The sequence below is a fragment of the Piliocolobus tephrosceles genome, chromosome 2 (assembly GCF_002776525.5).
Source record: "Piliocolobus tephrosceles isolate RC106 chromosome 2, ASM277652v3, whole genome shotgun sequence".
In the NCBI taxonomy this organism is placed as follows: Eukaryota; Metazoa; Chordata; class Mammalia; order Primates; family Cercopithecidae; genus Piliocolobus; species Piliocolobus tephrosceles.
Window position 1 is genome coordinate 2,495,660 of NC_045435.1, and position 24,500 is coordinate 2,520,159.

The 24,500-nt window shown below is 38.0% G+C and overlaps 1 protein-coding gene across 2 annotated transcripts in view; it reads right to left on the reverse strand.

The window, feature by feature from the left end:
- The window catches only part of ALCAM (activated leukocyte cell adhesion molecule), a 209,835-nt gene extending 194,365 nt beyond the window's left edge, over positions 1-15,470 (reverse strand). Inside the window, exon 1 of one of the 2 annotated variants that reach the window (XM_023212407.2) lies at positions 14,744-15,470. In XM_023212407.2, coding sequence (XP_023068175.1) covers positions 14,744-14,816 — 73 coding nt within the window. In that variant the 5' untranslated portion in view covers positions 14,817-15,470. The remainder of the gene's footprint in view (positions 1-14,743) is intronic. The other variant, XM_023212416.2, reaches the window with a different exon arrangement.
- Between the last annotated feature and the right edge of the window lie 9,030 nt (positions 15,471-24,500).

Here is a 24,500-nt window from a genome sequence, read left to right on the forward strand (position 1 = left end):
TAGGCAATAAATGAAATGAACTCTGGAACTCCAGAGGACAGGCACCTTCGAGAGATCAGGGAAGAATTTCTGGAGGAGATGGCATATAAACTGTGTTCTGAAGAATAGGGGTACAAGTTATTCAGGCAAAGAGAGGGTGATTGGAGAGGGTGTGAAGGAAAGGGTGTTCTTGAATAAGACAGAGATGTGAATAACAACCCATCCAGGAAGCATGAAGGGCATGGCACATTTAGAAATATGGCTAGCACATGGATTTCCAAGAAAAATTGTTCTGAGAAATGTAAGAAAAATTTTAAATGCTATACTAAAAAGTTACTATTTTACCCTGACTATATTGGGAAGTGTCTGAAGTATTTGATGCAGAGCAGTTATAAGAGTCGATTCACGTCTTATGTCACTCTGATGGCAGAGGGGAGAAAAGATTAGAAAGGACTAAACAAGTTTGAGAAATACATTAGACTATGTTTACTTTTTTTGGTTTCTTAAAATATGATCACTGGGCTCTATTTTACTGTTGTATAGATTCTGAATCTACAGAGTCTACATAAATGTCTTTCGAGCACACTCACTTTTATACTCCTAAGTTACCTATGGTTTACTTATACTAATGACGTAAAACAATTGCTTTTAGACACTGTAAACTATAGGCTGCAAAGCATCTCATTTTTAGCTTCAAATTCACATTTAAATTTATATTTCAACCTCAGGATTGCAATGCAATGATGTTTCATTATCAGATGGGAACGATGATATAATGAATATGATACTAACAATTAATGGATAAAGTCTTGGAGTTTGTGAATGGCTTATTTGTTTTATAGAGTGAGTAGATTCAAGGTTATGCCCAATAAATAACATGACATCACTCTCATTCGTATTCTATTTTTTGAGTGGAAGGAGAGGTACAGTGGAGAGGAGCTACAGCTGACAATTTTATAATTCTGAGCCTGTGGCCTCTTTTCTTATATGTAATATCTATGTGAATCAGTTGGGTTATAATCGTATTTTGGGGAAGTGGGAAAGATTAACTGAGATTTAATTTATTTAAACACTTGAATAATACTAACACCTCTTAAGAGCTCACTATTAACAACCATACTGTTTAATGAACTTTATGTGTATTAATTCATTTAACTTTCACAGCAATCCTACAAGATAGGTGCTATCATTCCCATTGCATAGATTAGTACAGAAAAGGGTTTAAGCAACTTCCCCAATGCCACCCAACTGGGAAATTGGAAAATGGAGACACAGGTTTCAAAACTATACGATTTGGCTACAGACACCATATTCTCAAACTCTAATCTATAATGGAAAGTAAGCACAATAAGATGAGCACTTACTTTAAAAAGTATTTTAAATTGTGATTTGTTAAAACTGTGATGAAGAACCCACAGGCCTTTATCACAAAGCTCCCTTCCCAGTATGACCATCATGACAGATAATCTAATTTCAATATGAGATGTTTTAAATCTCTATGTTGGCAATTCTTAAATATGCCAGAGAACTGGATCATTTTGTTTACTGATATAATTTTAGTAATAAACTAGGAGGTCTAATGTGTGATATTATACAATATTCTATAGAATGTAATAAAATCATTTCCATTTCAAATTTTAAAATGAGGCTCATCATTGAATTTTTTTCCTTAATTAGACTTCAGGTAAGATTATTGCTCAACACTGATTCAAACATACAAGTGTGTGTGCACATTCTTCTTCTAAATCAAAATATAGTTGTGAATCTTAGAATTTTTGAGCTGTGAAGAAATCACATGGTACAATACTTCCATGAGAAAAATGAACCTCATAAAAGGTAAGTGAATTGACAGGGTCGTATACGGAGTGGATAACTCCCTTATGAAGAAACATCTTAGGAGATGTCTTATAAAATTGAAACCATTTAAACTTTTTAACCACGTTAGTGGATTTGTGAAAAAAACTATAAATTTTTGAACAAAATCAACCCAACAACTTCTTTCATCATAACAAAATTAAAAGGTAAAGTAATAATCGATAAGATGATGAATATCAATTTAGCTTGAAAATACAATTTGGGGTTATCTAAATCAAGGGAATATATAAGAAAATAAAAAAGAAAGCAGACCATTTCCATGTGTAAGTATAGACCATTTCCATGTGGAAATCTATAACCATTTGGTTAAAAATCTAGGCAGAGTAATTTTAAAAGATTTCCTCTACTATTCAAATATGTAACAGCTTTAACTGAATAGCTACCACAAAATTAACATGAAAACATGCATTATTTTATCATTAGAAATAACCTTTGTTCTCTTTTGATGCCTTGGTATATTAAAGTATGCTTCTCGAGAGTATACCTACTTCAATCATGTCTAGTGATTTATTATGCAAAAAGTACAAACAACTAAGAACTGGGGCTTTAAAACACATATTATTGTAGAAGCATTTTTTGAATTATATGAATAGAAAGAGGATACTATTCAATTTCCAAAATATCCTTAATATTAAAATTATAGGTTTTTAATAATGTTCACTATTAAATTAGAGGTCATTGGAAAAATCATAATAAATGGAAGCATCCTACAGTGCTCATAAAAGGAAAGTAGTGGAGCTCCCTCTATTGAATTATACTTGAGAAATAATGTATTTAAAATCATAATTTTATTATCAAAATGACTGCATAACAATCAGAAATTTTTCTTTCTAAGGTCTAATATTTTCAGATTACAGAAACACATATAATAATGTCAATTTCTGAGAATAATATAGCACATTACATATGTCTTTATAATTTTAACACTTTTTTTCATTTTTATTTTTTGTTTGGGGAAAATTACATTTTAAAGCTATAATTTTCAATTATGTTCTTTTATTTTTCCTGAGATGGTAAAACTGAAAGTTTACTTGACATTCGTTGAGATTATGAAACATTCTAATAAAATATACTTTCCAGTTTTGTTATGGAAGCCCAAAATATATTCAGATGGAACTGAAATGTTTCTCAATCAGTACAATGAAGTATTTCACAAGTTTTTCTGGTGTGAATAACTAACATTATTATGTTACTGAAAAATGTGATTCATAATGATTATTATTTGGTTGGGTGTCTACAATGTGCCAGGCACTGATAAACATAATATAAACTCATTACCTTCTTGAATATTCCTACCAAATGAACTTGGTAATACTGCTATCCTCAATTAACAAATGAAAAAACAGACAAAAGCCAGAAAGCAAACTCATGCTCTGATCCATAGCTCAAGCTCTTGAGCTCTTATATAAAGAAATCTATGCTATGCATTGACAGTCTGGAGTCTCTGAGCATAGAGAGTTCATGAAGAGCAAGCAGAGAATAGGTCTTCTAATACCATGGAGATACGGCCATACTGTCTACCATCAAATCAGATGAAACCATCTGGGTGGAGAAAGGTTTTGTTTTAATAAACAGATAGGTATTTGCCATTCTAGTATGATAAGAGAAGCTATTTAATCTTATACTAAACAAGCATTTCTAAAAAAAAAAAAAAAAAATATTTGAGAACTAGGCAAGCATCCATTGAGGCTGGGTGGAATATAGGGATTTGTGTAATGCAGTAAATCCAAACATATATTACATTTTACTCTTAGATCTGACATCAAAACCGTTATTCATATTAGACTCATGACCATCTCTGCAAAAATATAAAACCTATACCTTATAATTACCATAAACATTCTTCTTAGAAAGTGTCATACCTACCACCAGGTAGGGAACATGCTTGCAGAAAAAAAGTATAAGTGCCCCAAATTTGAACATCTAAAACTAAATACCAGGCAGAAACTGCTTTATTCATGAAATTACAGTATGTGCGTACAAACATTACCGCCATTATGAATATTTATCATTTATTTAAAAATATTACTTTCAGCATATACCATATGGTTTCGGCAAAATCATATACATACTGTTGTTTTCTATATAAAAGTGACTAAAAGAGATTTTATTCCTACTTTCCTTAATGGGTTAAAAAATTACAGACTGAAAAATATTTAATGGCACTGATTTTTAAAAAAATATTTGTAAAACATTGTACTTTTTATCAGCTGATAAAACATTCTGACAATCTTTGTTCATTGTACTTTTTATCAGCTGATAAAAAATTCTGACAATCTTTCTTGGAGGAATTGTTCAAAAGATGATTTACTTAAGCCTTAAACTTGTTGGAAGAATTGTTCGAAATATGATTTACTTAAAAATAACAGAAGTTTGTTTAGTAATGACTATTATACAGGGTTTACAAAGTGGCATCAGTCAGACCACCCATACAATGTATACTGTACCTACAACGGACTAATACAAATATTTAGAAACCATTTCTTTGTGTTGAAAACCGGTATTAAATATACTTATGACTCAAATGTGGCTGCCTCTTAATCCTGATTGTACAGAGTATGAATCTTACAAAATGGAAGAAGTGATGGCTTGTAATTACACAGTTTATGTTCTAAAAGTTAACAATCTTATGTGAAAAGAGCAATAATAAAAATTTATGGTAAATACTGTCTTTTCCCATTTTTGGCCCAATCTCATATATAATAAAGTTAGGCACCAATACAGCTTTGGCCTTGTACGTGAGTTTGTATGCCTACTACTCCTATAATTCTAACTTTTCCAATAAGCTTTAAATAAATGAAAATCAACTGATTATACTGGTTAAAAAGAGGTATATAATACTACAGATTTATGAAGAGAGTTTAAGAAAGAGGCATTCTCTTACTTTTTGGGGGACTTTTTTAAAGATGTGTACTCTTTGAACAGTAATTTTAGAATTTCTTTCTAAGTGAAAAACACATATTCTTTGACTCAGTAATTTCACTTCCAAGACATTTTACCAACAATTGTCATCAATTGCTTATATGGACAATAACACATATTAGGATGTTCACTGCTCTTGTTTGTAATAACAAAAAATTGGAAACAACTTAAACTTCCAGGAACTTGTGAAATGGTTAAATTACTGATGATAGTACAATAAAATCCAATACACCCATTTTTAAAATGAGGTAGAGCTATATGTGCTGCTATGAGACAAATTTTTAATCTCCAAAATGTACTGTTAAGTGAAAAAGGAAAGGTACAAAATGATGTATATTGTATGTTTCCACTTTATTTTTTAAGTAGGGAAGTATACACACAAATATTTACTAATATGTGAATATTTCACTAAGACAAAGAAATCCTCTTCTAGATCCCACAATTGGCAACTCAATTAGGGAGATTACAGGAAAGTATTTGAATTACTTCAAGAAATCCTTGGTTTTTGCCTCAACCTTCAAAACTTCTTTAGTTTTCCTGAAAAGGGATAGGCACATCTTCAACTCCAGGAGTTAGAAACCATGTTTCTTACCACCTTAGCATTCTCAATCATGTTATTTCCTCAGCCCACATCCTTTGCTAGATTATTCCTCAGCACATAGGTCAGCTATCACTTCCTGTAAGACCTTTTTCTCAACTTCTCCTAAACCCCACACTAGATCTGGCTACTTTGTTATAAAATGCTATTCATTTGTTCTTGTGATATTTACCCAAATTTCTAGCAAATAGTTATAAAGTTAATTAATTGATATCTGTTTTCCTGAGAGAACATAACATCTTTGACTGATAGGATTTTGAATGTAATTAGTTTATTTCCAATAATTAGTATATTTCCAATATAGTACATATTGAGCACTCCATTAATATTTGTTGAAAGCTGTTATGTATGCTGAATGATGAATTGACATGAGTTTTAATTCTGGATTGGCCAACAATGTGGCCTTAGTCAAGTAGTTAAGTAATTTTTAGGTTCTTTACAGGTCAAAACCTTTAATCTATGAGTCTAGGCACAAATGAAACTGAAAACATGTCACTAGGAATTGTGGTTAATTTGCTACTGGATTTCAGGTAATTTCTTAACCTGTGGTTTCATTTACTTCAGCTTTCAAATGGGGAGCTAAACAAAACGATCATCAAAAGAACATTCTCATTTTTCCAACAACCCTTCTTTTACCATATTTTAACTTGTGACAACAAATTGCATGCCTCTAATCCTTCAGAATTCATTCTCTCTCTCTCTCTCTGTCTCTCTGTCTTTATTTCTCCCTCCAACTTCCAACACACACACACACTCACACACACTGAACTTTCCATAATTTAACTCTGGGGAGAGTTAAGGTTTTAACCCTAAGTGACAGTATTCTTATTCAACACTGCTTGAGCCTCTCAAAAGGTCATATGTTTTGCCCAAGGATCTAGAAGGTGAAAATCGTTAATGCAAGGTCAAAGTTTCTGCAACAAATGTCTTTGCTGTTGTCACACCCTTGACTACAACTGCGTCCTAGCCATACTGTTGGCTGCCACATCAGGTCACTTTTTCTGACTGATAACACTTAGTTTACATGTACAGAAGAACGCTGGGACTTCCTTCAACATCCCTGATTTTTTTAAAGAACCAAATTGGTAGTGTGATTACTGAGAAATCTCATAGAAGAACAGAATGGAAGTTGTACAATTTGCTGCAAAAAGAATTCAAACTCATACTGAAATAGTTCTTCCCTAAATAACCCCATAGCTAAGTGTAGCTCCCAGGTGAATTTCAAACAAAATTATTCCCTTGGCATCTGAGGTCACCTTAGTTTCCATTCCAAACCATGGGATCTTTAATGTTTCATATCTACAACATTCTGGAATTCTAGAGGCTATAAACTCACATCATCTTTCTTTCTTATTCCTGACATGAAAGGGGAATATAACCCATTAATGATATTTCACTGTAGCTGATAATTAAATTTAAATGGGTTAAAAATATATACTTGGTTAGGATGAAGAGTGCATTTATTACAGTGATGTACTCCAAGACATATAGACAGACAAGTTACAAATTACTGTGGAGCCTGTATAATATGTTATCCAAAATGCACTTCTGAAAATGCAAAAGGATGCCATTAATAATTGTACCAGCACATGAGGCATAAACCAGGACGGTCTTGGGTACACCAAGATGTATGAATAGTCAACCTACTAAGAATGTGCATATTAAGCAAGACAGCACCAAAAGATATAAAAGAAAGAAAATAAATGTCTATAGTAGGTAACACAGAAGTTGACAACAAATGACACCATAGGTGTCACCTGGGGAATGGTTAGCTGATTGTACCTCAAACAAGCTGAATTTGGAAGGGTTCAATGTGTAGGTTTTGACCCTAAAACCTTAGAAACTTCTTTTGGCTGCTTACCAAACATTTTCCCATCTTTTAGGGATGGATTCTCACTAAACAATCTCATAAACCAGCTTATTGGTATACATAAGAGCAGTTATTGCCAAGGAAATACAATGCTTCTCTTCCAGCTAGTGCATCCTCTGACTGTAAACTGGCTATATAAGATGTTACAATGGGCCAGGTGTGGTGGCTCACACCTGTAATCCTAGCACTTTGGGAAGCCGTGGCAGGTGGATCACCTGAGGCCAGGAGTTCGAGACCAGCCTGGCCAACATGGCAAAATGCAGTATCTACTAAAAATACAAAAAATTAACTGGGCATCGTGGTGGTCACCTATAATTCCAGCTACTTGCAGGAGAATCGCTTGAACTCGGGAGGCAGAGGTTGCAGTGAGCAGAGATCGTACCATTGCACTCCAGCCTGGGCAACAAGAGCGAGACACCGTCTCAAAAAAAAAAAAAAAAAAAAATTCACATTATAATTAGAAGATTTCTTAGTGACCATGAAATCCCAGCATGGGAAAGTTTACTATATGACTTGACTATTCAGAGCATTAGGTTCTTAAAAAAAAAAAAAAAGAGAGAGAGACGGAGTTACACCATGTTGGCCAGGCTCATCAGTCTCGAACTCTTGGCCTCAGGTGATCTACCCGCCTCAGCCTCCCAAAGCGCTAGAATTATAGGTATGAGCCACTGAGCCTGGTCCCAGAATTAGGTTCTTAATAATGAGTTTTATCTCTCTCAACAAAAAAGCTATACCTGTTAAGGAGACTGGGCAAGTCATGTCTGCCAGTTAGAGGGGCCACTTACTTTCACCTTAAAAGAAAGTGTTTGGATTCTTTAGGTATAATACCTTCAGTAACCATATTTGGCCCAACTCCTCTACTTTTTCTGTTTCTCCAATAACCAAAGCCGTTTTCATCCTTAATCACAGGTCCTTAACTAATATACATGTTCTTTTCTTTTTGTTTTTCATTAATACTACCAAAGTGCCATCAGGTCTTGATGGCCTGTGCCACTCTGTTCTTTCATGATGGTTTTATTTTCCAATTCAATTCTCAGTGAGGATATTATATCCCCAACTCCCAAACTTCTTGAGAAAATTTCCTAGTAATCTATGAATGTCAGGTGCTGCCATATGGAGTTTAATTCTCCACAGATGCATTGCTTCTACTCTATTTAATGCAAAAAAAAAAAAAAAAAAAAAAAAACATGAGGCGGCTTCTAGGTGTCAAGTTCTTGACTAGACTTGAGGATACATAGACAAAGATAATATTTGGTATTCAAAAAATTTATGTTCAACTGAAAAAAAGTCACGAATATCATAATACAATGTGGTAAAAGCTACAGCAACGACAAGAACAGGGAAAAGGAAAAGGGAAAAGTTAAGACTCATTTTAGTCATTATCAACATTCTAATGTTGATTCTGCACCAAGGGCAAGTAAGTACAGGAAAGGTTTTTTTTTTTTTTTTTTTTTTTTTTTTTTCCATTCACAGTTCAAATAAGGCAACCTAGACTCTCTAAAACTATACAGATGGAGAGGATAAAAATCTACTTACATCAATTTCTAAGGTGAAAGTATATTTGAGATTTATCTCCCTCAAGAAAACATTGCATTGGAATGCTGGTTGATATCTTAATCTACAAATTCAGTTAACTTCTCTGGTTAGAGCTTCATAGTAAGTTAAAGTAATCAAAAATAAAGTCTTTTTTATTACAAATTCCAATCTTCCTAACATTTATGGATTTGATATTACTTGTTTTCACTGTTTACAGTAGCCGCATAATCCATTATAAGTAGCAATTTTTTTTTCTAAAAGCAGGTGTGTGAATATCCTACTGGGGAGTCAATCTACCTGGCTGCCAACCCAACTCATATCATGAAAAGGGTATTGCTTTATTATTCATTTATTCATGGAAACTCATATGATGCAATAAAAAACTTGCTTCAGAAAAAGGGCCAGATGAGGTTAAAATTTTTCTAAAACTTGAAATGTGATTTTGCAGAGCTAAACAAATTATTCATAACGGAAGTGTCATTGAGCAAAGGCCAGGAGACTACAGAAATTGCCATGATCACAGTATGTTTTCCTGTGAATGAACATCAAGAGTCTATAATATTTATATGATTTGAAAAGATTGCAAAGGTTTAGTTTCATCTCATAGATGTTTTTCGTCTTACTTGGGCCAAGATTTTCCATCAGTTCCTTAAGTGATACAGAAAAGAGCTAAAACAATAATAATAACAGTAATAGAGAAGCAAATCAGAGAAGCTGGACAGCTGTCTAATTTCTGATTAGCCTATTCCCCAGCAGTTTAGTTTCATTGTGTTGAAGTACTATGAATTGTTAGACCAGACAAGTATAGACATGTTCATTGAAGTACCTCAACGCAAAGTCAAATTAAGTAAGCCTTTGGTTAGAAGCTGTTTTGGATTGTGCACAACTCTGATTCCCCCTTCATTTGAATGGATAATTGAGAACTGACTGGATAAGTAAGAGAGGAAGCATTAAAAGCTAATTTCATTCTTGGAACATAGACTACAATAATGGGCTATGATAATAGGTTAGCATAAACCAATTACTGAATACCACAGCACATTTGGAACTAGGCCTATCTGAAATATATAAGGTATTCCATTCAATAATAAGGGAGAAAAGAGAATGTAAAATTTATTATTTAAGCAGAGAAATTGGCTGCATGAAAATATCAGTAACTCCAAAAATATGGTAATGTCTTATGTACTATAAGGAGACTGTAATAATTGTAGGATTTAACCTTACCAAATAGCCTGCAATATCCTCTTCCTGAGTATAGAATATCTATTTTAGTCTCGAATTTACTCTCCACAAGGAAAGGAAAATTCTACCCTAATAAAAAAAGTAATCAAAAGTATAAATGGATTTTTCCATTTCTTATTGAAAATAAACTAAGCTGAAATCCAAAAGTAATAACCAAATAAATGTTATGACCCACCATTCCCAAGAAACCATTATTTAGTATTCCAGTAAGTTATTTCATTCTTCATATGTCACATACATGTGTCACACACATAATGTGTAAGAAACGAGATGAGCCTTTGTGAAAACTTAACAATGAAGAATAACAATAACATCTAGTGAGAAATTACATTTAAGTTTCTATGTATACATTGAGACAGAGAGATGCTCTTCTATCATAGCTATACCTAAGTGGATCTTCTGCATATCTGGGCTGTAAATTGCATGTGTCTACTTGAGCAAATACCTTTAGGGAGCCAGAACTCTTTGATGGTGTTTTATTCTAAATAAATGGCCAGAACAGAAAGAAGTGTGTTTGGAAATGTAAAACATGGTGATTATAAAGCATTTAAAATACTATCTGACAAACTGCTGTCATCTGACACCAAGTAATACTGACAACTTAGGTGGTACTAAGTTTTACAAAGGCCCATGGTTAGTGGCATGAAAATTTGAGAGAGAAAAAGAAAAAAGAGAGAGAGAAAAAACGTATTTCCATTATTTTAATAAAATGATAAAAGTGATAATTAAGTGGAATAAAGAGTGTTATTCTATTAACAATATAATAAAAGTCTTAATTAATATAGCATATTTTACTTAAAAAATCTGAAATGCTGAGCAAGGGAATTCTAATCTCAATCAGAACCATGCATTGCACAGAAAGAAAATTCACAGATGGGAAATGAAAAAGAGCAGAAAAATAATTTTCCCAAGGTCACAACATTCTTACATGACATAGTTAAAAACTGAACACATGAATACCGACTACAATATAAAATTTTTCTAATAACACAAGACTATTAAAATAGGTTTTTATTAATTTTCTTCTTTTCGATAAGTCAATGGTAGACATGTATTTTCATCTGAATGTCTATTAAAAAAGATAAGGTAGTTTGAGATTTCTACAAAGTCAGAAAAGGTTTGGAATCTGGTAAGACAAGATATTTTGGATTTCTACAAGTTTTAAAACAAGAGAAAAGTATTAGTAGTTTCTATTTCCTTCTGTCTTGCATTTACAACCATGTTGCAAATCAACTTCTCTGTTGAGCAACTTTAGGATGTACAATATGAGGCTTTGTAACATGAACATTTAAGCATAAACCATCATTTATATCTCATTCTAGATACCATGTGTGCAGTTTAAAAAGGGGCAGGCTTGCAGGAGGGATGGGTTACACTAGCAGGGCTTTCTGAAGCCTACTATCCTTTCCTGCTTTGGGGTCCTCTTTTCCCAGGAGAGTGGAAAGCTAATTTCTCTCCTTCACGCTTTTTTTTCCCCCTACTAAGGCGGGGAAGAGTAAGCATAGATGTTATCATGAATTTTTAAAGGTAGAAAAAAAAGGAAATTAGAAATTGGGGTCCACTGATACTTCTCTAGTAATACAATTTATATGAATTTTGTCTAGACTGAGATCCTTAGAAAAATAGTGTTGAAAAATGACCGTGCCTGCCTAAATTGGTTTTTTACCTTAAGACTTCAGAAACAAAGAGTTTTTGAGCTGGGAGGCATTTCAGAGAGTAGGTCTTTAGTCTGTCTTTTTGTTTTATATGAGAAAACTGAAGCCTAAAAAGGTTAAATGACTTGCTTAAGTGCCTGAAGGTAGATGTCCTGAAGAAAGCCTAGAAAAGCAATTTACTGCAAATAATACTTCATTAAATTGTAAATTGCTATTGGATTAAATAAATCCTTAAGGAAAAATATATATATATATTGGCTATTAAACAGTTTTCAGTTTTTAAATTAATCAATTTTAGTAGTCCTACATCAATAGTCTTTGAAAGGACATTATTTGAGTTGATGCTTTCCCAAGTCCTTTTGAGATCAATTGATATGTTTCAAACATAATATCCCACTGAAGAAAGCTTTATGTGTGCTCATGTCTTAGGATGAATCTTATATCAGTGAGTAGTTATGAAAAATTCCATAGAGGGATTCACACAGATGACCCAAGTGAAGAGTTAACGGCAGCGCCCCACCTCCTTGTTGTAAATAATCCAGAAAAGCTTTTTTTTTTTTTTTTTTTTTTTAAGCAATACAAAATGTCACCACAGGCTGACGCTCTTTCTACAAGAATAATGAGATTATTGCTACCTCGGATGCTGAACACACACTACATTGCTTTCATCTCTGAATTCAGTTTTCGTTTTCCTCTCCTTTCAAAACAGGTAACGTGGCACGCCTGAACTATATCAATGACTATGTAGCGACTACAGGCCAAAAGACCAGGGGAAGCAGTTTCACAAACTCGAGTTTTTGACCTCTACAACTGGACATACACTATTAAAACTGCTCCGGAAATGAAAGGTGGCCGGCGGGGAAGTCAGTTACCCCTCAAATAAAGCCAGCTATTGGCACCGCACCCCCACCCGGCTCTGCTATGCAGAGGGCTCCGAAGGAGGCGCACTCACTGTCTAAGACTTGCTTCCTCAGTGTGGACACGGCGCCTTTAGTGCTGTAACCTTTCCTTTTAAAACACACTGATACTACAATGAGAATTTCGGCAACGCCAGCTCGGTAATTCACAGAAACCACGGATCTGTGGGTCCAGGGCATCGGATCCTCAGATTCACGGTGGCTGGCTGCGGTGAGCCGGGGCTAGCCGCTCGCCGAAAGCGCGCAGCTCCGTGGCCCCTGGACACACGAGCCTGTGGCGCCAAAAGAATCACCGCGCAGGAGGTCTGAAAGCGGAACTTTCCCCCCTTTAGCAGTTAAATGTGTAAAAAAAACCTATCCTGCGACGTGGCCCGCCTGTGACGGCACAGAAAAGGAAACTGGGCATGTGCGTGTGGTCAGGGGTGTGGACGTAGGTGAGATTACCTTCTCCAAGTATCGAGAGGGTTAATCGGAAAACCAACTCTGGGCGTGTGGACGTTTGCATCTTACAAACCGACATCACCCTTGTCCTCCCTTCTTGACTCATTCCCTGGCTCCAAAGTGTCCTTTTCTCCATCGGACAGTGGAATCTCGAAAAAGTGAAATCCACACTGTGCCAGGCCCAAGGGGGGTCTCGCCTTTCCATCTACCGCCCCAGCGTTGTTACACTAGGACACCTGCTTTAAATCCGGTTGAACTATGGTTTCACAGTCCCCGCCCCAGAGCCCGAGATTTGTCAGAGAACGCAGACGCCTTTTTTTTCTTTTTTTCCTTCAGCCTCAGAAACATCAGGTGAGCTCATGACCTCACCCAGAAATGTAACTTTAATAAAGAGATCTGGAGAGGGCACTCCTCCCGCCCACACACACAGCAACGGCAGCAGCAGCAGCTCACAAACACTTGTAATCTCTTCCACAGGCTCCGGCCCCCAAACCGCTCTCCCCGCCAGTTCCTGGGAGAGAGTCAGAGGCTTTCAAACCTCTTCTGTGACCTGAGCTTGCCGACAGCTGAAGGGATGTGCAGGGAATAAAGGAAGTGAGGTTTTTCTTTAATAAAAACTAAAGAAAAAGCTAAGAACAAACAGGCCAAAATACCAGGAAGTAGGAGTTTAACTGGCAACTGTCTACGCAGGGATAGAAATAAAAACTTCAAAGAAAAAAAAATCCCCTAAATTTTCAGTTTAGGGGAGCAAAGGAACCTGCTGCTCTGTCAGGCAACTGTAAGCGCACAGAATACCCTGTTAGGAACAACTTGTGTCAGCTGCCAGGCGGGTTTGAGGATACCAAAGCCAGGGGACGTCCCCGAGGGTGTGGAAAGGGATTTCCCGCGAGATATTTTAGTTGTTGGGAATTTTGCCCTTTCGCCCCCCTCTGTCTCTCTCTTCTAAGACTCAGTACAGAACTGAGAACTGAGGTTCTATGAGCAGGTCCTGGAAATTCACAAGCGTCTCACTGAGGTGTCTCCCAGACCTAGCTACTAATTCCTGTTCAGGCTGTGTTATCTGCCTGCGGTCACCCTTACACTCACCACCCGCCCAGACAATGGACGGGGACAGGAGAGGGGAACGTTGAAACCACGATTTTAAGCATCAGTAGGTTTCTCAAGGTGGGCGTGTGGGGGAGGGGGTGATTAAAGTCCTCTCCTTCTGTACCCCTCCCATCCCTTCCTCAGCTCACCACGGGGAAGTTACAAGGGGATTTATCACGAAAAAGTGCCGGCAGTTATTTCATCCGAGAGCTAAGCTAAAGAAAAACTGCTCGGGGCGCAGCGACGTGGACTTGGATACCCAGAGACAGGAGGAACTGTCAGAGGGCAAGAGTCCGCCGCCTAGCTGGGAGTCGCAGGGACAAGCGGAGAGCGTCAGGCGAATCCTGCCCACGGGCCCCTGCAGCCACAACCCCGGAGCACCAAGTTCTTGGAGATTCACCCAGTTTCCCCAGCTTTATGCCCAAACTTGAGCCAACCAGCCAAGCCCAAACGTGCGGCACAGGTGACCGAGCCCGGGGACAGCTCTGTGCCGGGACAGAGGTCCCCTGACCTCATCCACGCGCCTAGGCGCACTGCCTCGGGGGTCCGAGGCTGGGACGGGGACCTAGGAAACTGCTCCAGGCCCACGTCTGTCTGGGGCTGCTCCCAGGCCCTTGCTCACCTGGCCTGAGGACGGTGGCGGAGATCAAGAGGCAGAAGAGCAGACGGCAGGAGCTGGCCCCCTTGGATTCCATATTCTTCCTCCTTCTTGGAGGGCCACTGACGGAGTCCACGCTGCAGGAGGGGGCGTCGTCCCGGGCCCCGCGGTGCCCGCGCGCTGGCGGGTCCCGACGCAGGGGCAGCGTCTTCTCCCAGACACACCGTCCCCTGGGCTGTGGCGCTGCACCTTCGGGTCTCTGCCGCACGCAACTTTCCACCACGCAATGCCCCCAACTCCTCCTCCCTCCCGCTCAACACCAGCCCACTGGCCCTTCGGCTGCTCCTCCGGGGACAACGACCCTCTCTTTCCAGGAGACACTTGAGTAAATCGGAAAGGTGTAAGCGGTTCTTTTCGCTGGTATCTTCTTTTATTTTCCTTGTCTTGGAATGATAATAATAATGGCAGTGGCAATGTGCATGAAACGCCGGGTGCTAAGAAGGACTCGCAGGAGGCAGCAACGGGGGGCGGCGGGTCTCCTCAGGTGGCAGCGGTGGTAGCAGTGGCAGCGGCAGCGGCGGCAGCGGTCTCCGGGCTGCTCTGAGTAGAGGGACTGGAAGGCGTGTGTAAGCTGCCTCTTTCCTCCTCTCCCCGCCTCCTCCCTCCCTCCGGTCTCCTCCCCACTTCCCCGGACGCGGCGCAGAGCAGGTGGTTGAGGCAAGGATCCGCAGCCTAGAGGCGCTGCAGGACTGAGTCCGAGCCCTGAGCCCACCTCCGGGATGTGGGAGAACCGTGTGCCCGGTCCTGGCGCCCGGGTGGGCGGGGTTTCACCGCGGCTCCGCCCCCAGGTCCAGGTCCGCCAATAAGGAGGAAGCACAGGAGCCGCGCGCGCCCGGGAGAGCCCTGGGACTATCACTTTCTGTGATGTTGCAGCGCCGTAGTGATAAGGCCTCTGGCTTCCAACAGCCCACCCACCCTCGCTGAGGTTTAAAAATCGACTGCCCTCTTCCTCCACCCATACGCCCATCTCACTGACTCATTCCTCCGGGATTTTTCTCCGCCGTGCTGCTGCAGCCTTCTGTACTGTAAAGACAGTAGTGGGGCAGGGCGGTGGCGGTGGGGAGCGAACCTTGGGTCCAAGAGCCGTAGTAAAGGGAAAAGGAAAGGGCAGGAGGAAGTGGCAAAGGTGGAAACTTGCTTCCTGGGAGTTAACAGGAATAGCTACTGGTTGGCAGGGGCAGTCCCTGTACTGGAATGGTTCCTCCTGTACTTTTCGAATCTCTCTGCTTCCCCTCCTCACTCCCACCACTTCCCTCACCCCCGGCTGGCATAGACTTTGTTTTAAAGAAAGACCACGTGAGTCGACTGCCCGGTACCAAACAGAAGATATTTGTTTTTCCCGGGGGAAATTAAATCCGGAATTTCTAAACCGTACTTCGTCATACGGATTTTCCCAATGTCTACAAAAGCCCTCTAGAAAGCTTGTCACTTTTTTACTTTGAGTTAAGCGGTGATTTTAAGTTACAGACAGAAGATTATCAAATTATTTCAGATTAAAAGCCAAGTCCGTCTTGGTCTGTTCTCGAAAGCCAGGCACTCCTGCAGATGGACAGGCTTCTCAGGCAATTAATTTCTAAAGACTGAACCACCTCCCAGGCGGAACATCGGAAGCTGTGTCGCTTTCAAATCAGGCGGAGAGCATGAAGGGATACTTTCCTCTAGAACACCGGGGTGGAGCTGTCGGAGCCCTAAGTGGCTCTAAATCAGGGATGCAGGATCACAACTCTCATCACCAAAGAATAATAAAATCTTGGTCCCTGAAGCACTTCACTGGGGCATTAAATAGCCTTTCGTACACCACAGGGTCACCCTTCTGTGAGACTAGTCTCCAGTAGAGGATGCCAACTAGCAATCGTTGCATACTGCACTTTCATCAGAAAACTGCGAGTTACCAGCGAGATTGGAGACTCGCAACACACACACATACACACACACTGATTTTTAAAAGTATTTATCTTTTAGTGTTCTAAACTATTAAGCCCCATCTTCAGCTGTAATTTTTCTCAAAAGCCTGCTTGTACTGTTCGTCCAGTTCTTCTTACATTAGCAATATTCTAGAGTAGAACTCTTATCCTATATATTTTTTTTTCTCTCAAAATAAGTAGTTTCTCCCACTTGGTTTAAACATTAACATTTCATTTGCATCTTATGAATCAACAGGAAGGCTATCGCTAGGAGGCAAATGCCTTTTAACTCTATATTCCATGAGCTAAGTTTGGCTGAAATGCTAGCATTTCCATGGAATCCTTTATAATTCCTTTAGGGAATTGTTTTCTTTTTCACTGTGGCTATAAGTGGGGTATATTAGAATAAATCGTCCTAACAATATGTTTACCCTAGGCCCGCGAACCCTCTATCTGACCCCTATTTTGCCGTGGGAGTTAATACAGCATAATTGTTTAAAAGTAGATTTGCAAAAGGAAGACTGATTTGGGCTCTGACACTAACTGTATGCTCTTGGTCAACTCATTTAACCTCTCTAAGCTTCAGTCTCCTTTCTTGTAAAAAGTGGTAATAGTGCTAGCCTCATGGAATTGCTGTGAGGATCAAATGAGATCAACACACAAACACGTGGAATTCTGGGGGCAACTGACAATACAAATATGTCCATATTATACTCATACACATAAACATGCATATATATATATGTGCATATGTATAATATATATTTGAATGTGTAGTCCATTGCTTCCAGAATTGTTTTTAGAAAGGAATATGTCCTAGTTTAGGAAAATGCCTTGATAAACCACTTGGAATAGTAACTCCAAAGGCCATTAAAACTCCAAAGGTCATTAAAAAAAAAATGGTGAAACCGTTCTATATTAAACAAAATAATAATCATTAAAATAGAAATTTGGCCTGGGAGTGGGGACGAAGGCAACCACACAAAGTATGAGTTTAAAAATGTTCAAAAGTCGTTAGATCTATTAATTAGCAACACTTACATGTTAGAATATTCTAAGCAATTTATATGAATTAGATGTGTTCCCCTCATAAAATGTTATTGAAGGAGGTGCTATTTTCATCTTCACTTTACTCATGAAGAAACTAAAACCCAGAGACTTGAAGCAACTTTTCCAAGGTCACACAATGATTCATAGCAATGGTAAAGCCAGGGTTCTACCCTAGGCATTCTTATTCTTTAACTGAATTCCAGTCTACTTTGCTCATCACTATCCACTTTGCTTATCAAGAATGCATAACAATAAATGTATGGCTTTTTTGGTGGGGTGTGAACATAAGTTCTCTCATCCTTTCACATATATTTTCATTAAGGAAATTTACTAATAAAGCAGCACACCCTATCTGCATAGGCCAGGTACCGTGCATATGAGATGACAAGACCATTTCTAAACTGAAATAATGTAGCATAAGCAAGAGCTCAGAGTTAGAAATAAACATGAGAATGTAAGCTCCACAAAGTAATATAATAGAATTTATCTTTCAAAATCTAGTCAATGTGGGATTGGATCCATCTTACTTAATTCTTGAGAGGAAGAGTGTTTCCAGCTACATGTAGATCACAGTTGTTTTTGTTACAATTGAGAATACATAGTATTCCGATAATATTTATTGTATAGTTTAGTCATGCATCAGAGCATTATAAGGGTACATCTTGCTGAAAGGGAAAAATGAATAACATTTATCCAGGGGGAAAAAATTTCACGTTACCTGGGACATGAGAAGAGCTTTGTATTTTAAGTATAAAGGAATTCATCATCAATCAGGATGATATGCTGAAAGCAGTGATATGGTACCAGAGGCAAGTTTCCTACTTAGGGTCTGTTGAGATCAGGACTCAAGATTCCCAAGGCTCAGGCCAGGACCCCTTCCCTGTACTAAAATTTTAATCCCATCAGTATGTGACAACATAGCCAAGTCAATTGTGTGTGCATTTGAAGAATGGAAGTAGTTTTTCTCCCCTTATTAGCCCCCACAAAATTTCCACTGGAGATGAAATTTCAACAAAGATAGTTTTGGAAGCTGAAAACATTTGTTCCTACCACTGTATATCGTTGTGTTTTGTTTGCCTTCCTACTCCTTGAACAAAACTGTATGCAATTCAAGCACATGCAACAAATCTGATTCACTCTTCTCTCCTTCAACCTTCACCTACGGTGAGTACATGTTCAGTCATACTTTAAAAATAGATTGGACACTTGATAAATTTTTGTGAATGAATGGTAAGTGATGAGAAAAAATACCTAATAGAATACAAACCTTCAGACAAACTTACAAGGGTTCATGTTATGAGAAGATGAAAGGGGTTTCCATTGGGTCTTCAATGACTGGTCTAGGCAGACTAAGGTTTAGGAAAGGCAAAAAGAATGAGTCAAGTCCTAGTCAACAAGGTGATAACTTTGAAGTATAAAGCGAGGAAACAATCTACTGGAGAAAGGCTGTACTAAAATTATGTGTCATCAATTAGAATAAAACAAAATGGCCCATGCTGAGCACAGAAACCTGATTAGTAAAGGTTCTAAGTGACTAGGCAAGGGCTTAGGCTAATGTACTGATGACAAAGATTGAAATAAAGGCCTAAGTGGGATTTATATTAAGTCTAGGAAGATACACAATTTTAAAGAGGCACAGAGAGTACATCTGTATAATATAAATTTCTGTTTTTTTCTAGACTCCAAGTGTTTTTAAATAAACGATTTCTAAAGTTATTGCATTATATACACATGGAGGACCTCTGGGTATATCTCTTCCTGAGTCCATTGAATTTTATTGTTTAATTTCAATTGCTAACCATGTCATCTGTCAATGAATTAATACAATTCTGCAACTCACCTTTTCAATAATGCTAGCTAATAAAGACACATCACTGAAGCTCAGGAGAGTAAAAACTTTCAAAGTCGATGATAAACATTATGTTCTTATTTCACAGAATGTTCAGTCTGGGTACAAAAAGAAATGCATAGCTATTTCAGTTGAACTAGAAATCCACTTAGTCATTTTCCTTCCTGTCTCAGACATGAGGAATGAAGAAAGAATTTAGCTATGCTATTTGACTATGAAACTTACACTATATAAAATGAATTTCAAAAACTCTCAGTGTATTAAAAACTCATAATTCGTGGGTGATTTCAGTAAATGCATAAATGTACATACAAAAAGTGTAACAGTCTGGGTTTACCCCTTAACTTGAGGGTTTCTCTTCCGAGTGTTCCCACTTTCAACTGAAATAAGCAGTTCTTTTAGTTTTGAGTAAGTAGAAAATGACTCAAGGTATGGTTATTTAAACATTTCATGCTTTAAAAGAAATTCCAATTTGAATTATATGTTCTCAAGAAGTTTCCCAGAGTTCTCTCTAATTTCTTTGATATGTATTGATTACCCATTGTGATCTGCAATAGTTCTATTCAGGAATATGAGGTGAATATATAATGACCGTAAAAATATGAAAATAATATATATTAGATTTTCTAAAGCAAAAACGTCACCTTGGATCTAATGGATTTCTAGAAAGTCAAAGTAATTAATTAATTACTAGGTCCCAATTATCCATACTATTTTCCCCTTAAGTAAGATAGTTAAGCTTGCAGGAAAGTATTAACAAACGCTTGTTGGACAAGTGTATGTTTTTGCTCCCTAAAGAGCAAAAACTCTTTACTATTGATTAGCAAAAAAAGAAGTATTAATAACCTGGAGTCAAGGATCATTGATCATATACTATAAGCAAGAACTTTCAAATTTTAATACTTTTCAGGGCCTTAGAAGTATCTTAAGTGAACTGTTTTCAATCTTTAAAAGCAACCCTTTTTCTTCTAATATAGGAATACTCTGAGGTCCAGTTTTATATTTACCCCTTGTTCAATTTATTCAAATCATAGTAGTCTCCTCACTCATTGCTCCTAAATGTACTTTACATACTCCAACCTCAGTGTCTTTGTGCTTCCTCTTTCCACTCCTTGGAACTCTTTTCCCCAAGTTATTACTGTAGCTTACCACCTCATTGAAGCCTTCCATAAACAAGTATTTAAACTGTCAGTCCCAGCAGGAATTCCTTTTCCTGCTTCATTTTTCTCCACAAAGTTTATCACCATATAGCATAATATCCATTTAACTCATGTAGTTTGATAATTGTCTGTCTCTCTACCAGAATGAAATCTCAATGAGGGCAGAAGTTTGTGTCAGTTTAACATTCTTCCATATGTTTAAAATAATCACGTAGTAGACACAGGAGACTATTGGATTCAAAAAGTCAGGTTCATGAATACATGGATTATTGTGCAAGGTAGTTAATAAGCTGATAGAGGTGGGACTGTTTGGGCTGAATCTTGATAAGAAGCCTGAGGTTTCACCTCCTCCTGTAGACACTCTAAAGGTTTCCAGGACAGTTAGATAAACCACTGAAATAATCTAACTACCTCATATAACATATGAGGTGAGTAATTGAGGTCCCAGGAAGCAGAACACTTAACCAAAATTAACATAGCTATGGGTACCATTCTTGTTTAAATGCAAACTACGTCTTTCAAGTAGGGTAAATATACAAGATACCCTATAACTTTGAAGTCAAATTCTTAGGATAATAAGAAGACTGGATGCATATCAGACACCATTAATCAATTTCAAATACGGCACATTTATCCAAACTCTTTGCAGAGCAAACATTCTGAATGATGTTCTGTATAACATTTCACTAAGGCTTGATTATGGATGCAGTACCAATATTGCAAAGTCTACAGACTTAGTTAAGTATTAAAGAATTTAAGCCTCAGTGTTCTTTATACTTTGTTCCTTACTGGGTGAATTTGGCAAAATTATAATTCTAAGCAATGTATTCCACAAACATAGATCATTCATAACCTATTCAGCTAACAGTGCTATAGGACAAATACTTAATTCAATTTAATGTCCAGCGTTTGAACATTACGTGGAGGTGTTTAATGTGTTTACTTTTCTTTCTAAGGGAAAGAAATTCACTTAATAATTGTACCTCAAGGTGAAAAGCTTGTGAGAAAATGCAATACATATAAAACAGTTATATAAGACAATGCATAAAAAGATTTATAAACATGTATGTGCTTTCATTGAAATCACCAGAATTCTGTGATATGTTCTAGATGACAAGGAGGTAGATGAAATTATTTCAGACCTTGGCTTCTGGTTTTAAAATGCTGTTAAATCTAGTTAATTGATATGCCTCATAAGGAAAATTATTTGTCTTGTTATGGAGAATGGCATCCAAGTTTTAGAGTGAAACATCCTGTGCAAGAGTGGTTAATGTATCCAATTAGAAAATCATTTCTAACCGGTTGCAGTGGCTCACACCTATAATCCCAACACTTTGGGAGGCTCTCTTGAGTCCACGAGTTTGAGACCAGCCTGGGCAACATAAGGAAACTTCATTCTTACAAAACCAACCAAACAAACAAAAAATCAGCAGGGTGTGTTGATGTGCACCTATAGTCTCAGCTACTTGGGAGGCTGAGGTGAAAGGATTGATTGAGCCCAGGAAGTGGAGGCTGCAGTGAGTGGTGAACTGTGATAGTGCCTAGGCAACAGAACCAGTCCCGGTCACACACACACACACACACACACACACACACACACACACACACACACGCACACACAGAATCTACAAATGGCATACTTCTCAGCTAATTTTTCTAGAATCAAAGACATTTCAAAAAGTGCATAGTCCAAGTTTATTCCTTGGATTTTTCAGGCCTGAGACAAATATCGAGGCCAGGATTAAATGAACACTAGATGTAACCTCTGAAGCCAAAGGAACTCCAAGGGGAAGCTTGAAATGCACATGTCGAGTGGGAATCACATCATTTAGCCAGACTGAGAAGGTGGGCCTTAGTTACTCACACCAGTAGCTTTGTCCCACACCAGAAGCTGAGTCATCTTCTATTCTCAAGCCTTCCCTCCTACTGCCTCCAGCTTCTCAGATCTTCCCAGAAGGACTCAGAGAAACTCCCAAATTGCTCTATCCTGAGGTAGCTCTACCCCATCTGCATAAATTCCCGCTGTGAAATTTAAGTTGAAATAACTTTTCCTAGTGATGATTTGTCCTTCCAGTTTGAAAATGATCAACATCTCTTCTCTCTTTTCTTTTCTTCCCAACTTAATGCCTTATCTTTGGCCCGTTTTGTTAAGACTTACCATGTAGAATTAAATAATAAAGCCATGATAATTTATGAATGAAAAAATGAGCAGTGAGTATATTGTGGTCTGTGTGCCAGTGAAAGAAAGAGATGTCCAAAGAGAGATGAGTCATAGGTCAGAGAAACAAAAATAGAGTAAATTAGCGAATCTTAGAATATAGGCCAAGAAAGAAATTTAGCTCTTAGGATTTTCCCATTACCTCCCTCCCCTCTTTTCTTAAAAGTTAAGGAGACATTATTTTAAAAGTTAAGGAGACATTATTTATTTGTATTATCCCAGCCAGCCAGCAGGAGTCTGTTATCAGGTAAGGATTTTTTTTTTTCTATGGTTTTTGTAATGAAAGTAATAAAACCCAACTCTACACAGCCTAAGCAAAAGAAACAAAGAAGATAGGGGACAGACGCGGTGGCTCGCGCCTGTAATCCCGACACTTTGGGAGGCCGAGGTGGGCGGATCACCTGAGGTCAGGAGTTCAAGTCCAGCCTGGCCAACATGGTGAAACCCCATTTCTACTAAAAATGCAAAATTAGCCAGGCATAGTGGTGCGCGCCTGTAATCTTAGCTACACGGGAGGCTGAGGCAGTAGAATTTCTTGAACCCAGGAGGTGGAGTTTGCAGTAAGCCAAGATCGCAGGCACCATTGCACTCCAGCCGGGACAAAAAGAGTGAAACTCCATCAAAAAAAAAAAAAAAAAAAAAGGCCGATGAGGAGGGAACTTACTGGTTTAAATCACCAGGAATTCCAGAAGTGTGTATTTGTTTAAGCATAGCAGGAGCCAGGCATTTGAGCAAAGTTGTCAAGGCTCTTTGTCCTTCTTTCCATATTTTAGCTCTACGTGCCTTTGGTTGTCTTTATTTTCTCAATTTTCTTTGCTATAGCCAGGCTTCCTCTATTCTGAAAACATGGTCACCTGAGGACCTGAGCTTATAACCACGGAAACTGAAATCCTTAAGAAAGAGAAACTTCATGGAAAAGGTTTGATTGGCTGTGCCCATTTTTTGAACAATTTACTGTGAGCAAGAGGATCCAGTACCATGATTAATCAGGTAGTCCTATGTCCACCCCTGTAGCCAGGGAGCAGGAGGGCATCATAAATCACAGAGCACCTCAAAATCACAGAGACAGAAAGCCATTCCCCAGTGAGCACATAACAATGACAGACATCCACTTCATTTTCCTCATATTATTTTTAATTGATTCTTAGGACTAGGCTTTTCCATTCCGATTGTGCACTACAGGACCTTTTGATTAGCAAGGAGGAAAATAGAAATATACTGCAACATGGGAAACCTAATTTTATTTTCATCCTTTCCTATTTTAAAGGCTAGATTATCAGCTCAGAGGGAAAGAGCACATTATTTGCAGGTACCAGATAATGTTTTTTCTCCTTACTATCTTATGCACTATGTAATTATGTGGAGAATAACAGAAGCACTGGTATTGTTTTATACTTAGAAATATGTGAAATAAAGTGACAAAATAGATATCTGAGATATATGAGGTATTTGCAAATACATTTATTTCCCCTAGATATAAGGTCAATATAAGGTACACTCAAACAATTTGACAATACAAGCAGGTTTTGAAGGTGAGTTA